Raw genomic sequence first — 5181 nt, forward strand, 5'->3', positions numbered from 1 at the left:
AAATTTTCTTGCACTTGTCAAGCAATAGATTCAATGTCATAGTTAACTAAAAGAATGCTGTAATACAACAAGTAAAATAGTGATGGACAGTGAGGAGACACAGATTTGAGCCGTGGTTCTGATGTTATTAACTATGTAAGCAACCTTGGATAGAGTCGAACCCATCAGAACTCACAGGACTAAATGGGCTTCAAGGTGTCTTTAAACTCCAATACTATATGGATTTCTGATATTAGTATACATTACCTTTATTTATGATAATATAACATCATATTATAATAAGCCAGATTCAACACTGTTTCCACTGATAATAATCGGTAAAGTGTGATGTGGAGTTTTTAAGTATTCATGTTCTTCCCCGGTGGCAATTCTTATTGCTTTATAACAAATAGTGTCCTAGTGACCTAAAATAGTTAACATACTTTCCTATCCCAGCTTACCACCAGAAATGCCCCAAAAAGCAAAAAAAGAAAAAAGTAAAATTCTCTTTGGAGACAGTAGAGGTCATGATTATTCAAACATATGCAAAAATAATTTATGTTTGAAGAAATAAAAGTCCCTAGATAGCTCAGAAATCAATTTATCCAAATTAGAACATGGTCCTCCCTACACATTCTTCACTTACTAGGCAATTGCAAACCACCAGTAACACAGCAAGTTGGCTCATAAGCATTAGAAGAAGATTCCAGGGGTTGTGGCTCTGGTGCAACACAGACCGGAGGGCTACAGGAACTGGATTCAGGGCTCTGAGACTGGCATTGGCTAGAGTCACATTCCAGAGTTTGACAACTCTTAGAGACGTAAGTCTTGGGTGGACAAGACTTTGCCATGTTGCTCACAGGTTGACAGCTCTGGGCTATGAAACCCATCTGCTGGCTACTTCCTGACTGGCGAGGCTGAGAAACACACTCCAACACTGCCGAGGAACTTCTTGACTGGCATGCTGTCCTTTCACAGGGCCTGGAATTAGAACACGCCATTTGGACAACTCTGGGGAGACAGGCACTTTGCACACAGCTGTCCTCTGTGCATAATTCCTGTCCACCATGGGATACTTTGCAGCTGGTGGTTTCCCTGCAGGTATCGTGAAAGTTGTCCAGGAGCCAAGTCCTACTGTGGCAGCTACTAGGTAAAAGAAATCCGTCTTCAAAGTTTATAACATTTGATTCATGTACAATGGCAGAGAGAGGTGGGACGTTGTAGAACTTCTTGAGCAAATGGCTGGATCTCTGGGTCATATTGGGAAAATCTTTCAATGAAGTTGGTCCCAAGGACCCAATATGCTGGGTTTGAAGATTAAATTCATTACTGAGGAGATTATATACTCAGCAAACTGGGTGTTGGCTTCTTCTCAGGACTCTTTTTACCTCATCGCTTAAGCTACTTTGAAGGATAACATCTCATTAACACTTTGTTTAGTTATATATGAAGATGACGTCTTATTAACAAAGAAACCCAGTCCATTTCAAATCTTCAAAATGGCTTTCATGTTAGCCCCAAAGCTGACTCATCAGGGTGGATCTTGTCAAATGTGAGTCCCAACATGCCACCAAGCTAACATTTTTTTTTTTTTTTTTTGCTTAGTCACCATGACTCTTCATATTGGTAAATGGAGAATAAGAAATGTATGTGGAAATGGCCAGTTGAAATCTGATTAATATTCAGCATTGGAGTTTTGAGAAATGGCACCTTGGCAGAACTCAATAATACAATCAAGACATTTTTAGTAAGAGGCTCATTTGACTGAGCTGACCCTCATTCTCCTCACTATTCACCCAAAGCACTGAATGTGGCCATTGCTTTTGTTCCCTTCATCTTATTGAAAGATGATTTAAAATGTTGCTTCTTTATAGAGATTTTCCCTGATTTTCCTGGTGAGACATTATTGCTTATTCCTCTGAATTACCAATGGACTCTGACACATTCTTTATTATGATTGTATTTTATACCAAGTAGTGTATTTACTTATAGTTGTGCTTGATAATTTGCCTTTGTAATAAGCCCGTTTCTGGTATGCTTTCCATTTTTGTTTATTCAGTGTTTTGTTTTTGACGGTAGAATGATCAACTCCCACATTTATCACATTAGCATGCTGTACTCAGTATAGTTTCAAACTCGTAGCACAAGACCTACTGGCACAATTTCTAAACACATTCTATAATGTATTTAGCTCAGCTTGCGAGAGTGAAACAACAGAAGTATGTTTTTAGCATAGGACTCTGCTCTCCCTTTCTTGGGTCTGAAGCTAACCAAGAGCATTCAGGAACTCTGAACAACACTTATACAAGCTCCTCCTTGATATGCCATGGACCAGAGATATTATATATTTAAAAGGACACCTCTGAGTGTCCACATTCAGCTTGACATGCTGTGCACTCGACTTGTGTATAATGTCTTTGTAATACATGCAAATTCTTTATAATTTTGAATGACCACTCTTGTGTGATGAAAGATCCCATTATGCCCTCCACCTGAACCCTACAACCACCCACTTAACTCTTACGCACATTTGTATTCATCATTACACAAAGGCTTCTCTTTTTTTTTTTTTAAGCTCTTTATTGGAACATAATTGCTTTATACTCTTATACCAGCTTATGAGGTACACTAAAGTGAAACAGCTGTATTTATACGTATATCCCCATATCCCCTCCCTCACGCGACTCCCTCCCACGCTCCCAGTCCTGGCTCTCTAAGGCATCACCCCTCATCGAGTTGATCTCCCTTTGTTATACAGCACTTCCCAGTAGCTATCTATTTTACAGTTGGTAGTGTAAATATGTTTATGCTTCTCTCTCACTTCATCCCAGCTTCCCCTTTGCACCCCGCCCCCCCCCAACCTCGTGTCCTCCAATCCATCCTCTGCATCTGCATCCTTATTCTTGCTGTCACTGGGTTCATCAGTACCATTTTTTTAGACTCCGTATACATGGAGCCTTCTTCTCTTAAATGCCTTAAATGGATCCTCATTGCTCTTAAAAATAACATCCATTGCCCTTAGCCTAGCCTATAGCACCTTGTAAGCCCTGCCTGCTGCCTGTTTTTCTAACTCCAAATCTTATCACTTCTCTTCTCCCCAATATGCTCTGTTCTCCTAAGTCTCTACCCAGCTCCTTGACCACGTCAAGATTTTCCTGGCTTCAGTATTTTGCAACTGCTGCTGCCTATTTCATTCCTTCACTGCCCTCTCCCCCTCTATATACAGGTCCCCTCCTCATCTTTTGTGTCTCAACTTAAGTGCTACCTCTTTTTTTAGTTTTATTTTTTATTTTATTTAATTTTATTATTTTTTGGCTGCATTGGGTCTTCGTTGCTGTGCACAGGCTTTCTCTAGTTGCAGCGAGTGGGGGCTACTCTTTGTTGCAGTGCACAAGCTTCTCATTGTGGTGGCTATTCTTGTTGCAGAGCACGGGCTCTAGGTGTGAGAGCTTCAGTAGTTGTGGCATGTGGGCTTCAGTAGTTGTGGCTGTAGAGTGCAGGCTCAGTAGTTGTGGCTCACAGGCTTAGTTGCTCCGTGGCATGTGGGATCTTCTTGCAGCAGGGATCAAACCTGTGTCCCCTGCATTGGCAGGAGGATTCTTAACCACTGCACCACCAGGGAAGTCCCTCAAGTGCTACCTCTTAAGTGCTTTCCTTCATCATCTCACTTGAAGAAAGATCCCACTCTTAGGAAATAATTTTTTTTCCTTCACAAAATGTATCTCAGTTTATAATTATTTTATTTGTTTTTTCATTATGTCTTTACCACTACACTGTGAGTTCCATAAAGGCAAGAACTGTGTATATCTTTCTCACTATTGAGCATCCTGAAGCTCTGAGCATCCTACCTGGCTGGTGCGTAATAAGATCTCCATTAAGATATTCTGAAAAATTAATGAATAGAAGTTGCTAAATAAAAATTCATTCAAATTATAGTTACATGTCTGAAGGGATATAGTTCTGAAAGCTGAACATACCCAAGAATTGGCAAGGGCACAGAGCTTAAAGAAAAAGAAATAACGATAACCATGCCTACCTTTCAACTACCCCTTTGTGAAATAAGAACAAAATCATTAAGGAAGCCTCTTATTAGCATTGCACACAGTGAGTCAATTCTTTTAAAATAACATTGATTGCACACAGGCATGTTTTTGAAAGCTTTTACTAGGAAAAAGGGTACCACTTTTCACTGTTAGCGCAGAGTCCTGTTGCCAAATTCTGAGGGGCAAAGACAGGGCATCCTCTAGGCCAACATTCACACAATTGTCTCCAGCAGACAATCTCCTTATTACCCTCACAACACGTAGTAAATTAGTGAATACCCGTGCAGTTCCAAACCTCCACATGTCAGATAATGTTATTTGTGAGTAGATCTGCCATTTGTGAATAAGGCCACTCCGTGAGTTCTTTTCTCTTTGGCATGAGGCATTAGCTTGCACATTCTATGTAATTGAGTGTTGAATTAATAGATGTTTCAGCATTGAATTTTGATTTTGACTGGTGCTGAATTTGTAGAGGGAGTTATCTGGCTTATTACAAGGGAGTGACATAGGTTAGGACAACTGATCACCCTGCAATTGTTTTCATTCAACCTACTAAAAAGTATTAGTTTTGTAGACACTTGAATAATGATAGTTAAGTAATCTATTTCCTAGAATTTCGAGAAACAGGTAGAAATAATTACCTGAATGCTTATGGTGACTGGATACTTGGCTAGTGAATGGTTGAACAGTGTACATGACTCCAGCTGCAGTGGCACCTCCTAACCACCAGAGGGTGGAATATTAACATTTGCTGCGGAGAAGCGATTAAATATAAGGGTTTTACAGTCAGACTGCCAGCATTCTAAGCCGAGATCTACGACCATAAACGATAACCTTCAATTTCTATGATGTGGTTTCTTCACTTTTAAAATTAAAATTATGAGCATCAACCCCATAAGTGTGGGTTAATGATTAACTGACGTGATAGACATAACTTACTAAAGGGCCTATCACATATTGAGTGATAAATGAGTAGCAATTATTTCTGATCAAGGATCACCATACAGACCAAGACGTTCTCCTGGCAACATCAGTCTGGGACTGATATCATACTATAAGGTAAAATGCAGAAGTCTCTTTTTTGTGTTTGGGATTATGTTGTTTGTGTCTGTAAATGTTGCATAGTCCATCCTTTTAAGGGTTACATTGTGTGGTTTTT

General features: G+C 39.8%; 1 protein-coding gene across 1 annotated transcript; it reads right to left on the reverse strand.

Annotated features, from left to right (window-relative positions):
* Positions 1-617: 617 nt before the first annotated feature.
* LOC130829889 (keratin-associated protein 27-1) lies at positions 618-4718 on the reverse strand. The gene is given in 3 exon segments (XM_057696435.1): positions 618-1259; positions 1261-1283; positions 4664-4718. Coding segments are annotated over 3 exon segments (720 nt in total).
* Between the last annotated feature and the right edge of the window lie 463 nt (positions 4719-5181).

The sequence above is a fragment of the Hippopotamus amphibius genome, chromosome 10 (assembly GCF_030028045.1).
Source record: "Hippopotamus amphibius kiboko isolate mHipAmp2 chromosome 10, mHipAmp2.hap2, whole genome shotgun sequence".
NCBI classification, from domain to species: domain Eukaryota; kingdom Metazoa; phylum Chordata; class Mammalia; order Artiodactyla; family Hippopotamidae; genus Hippopotamus; species Hippopotamus amphibius.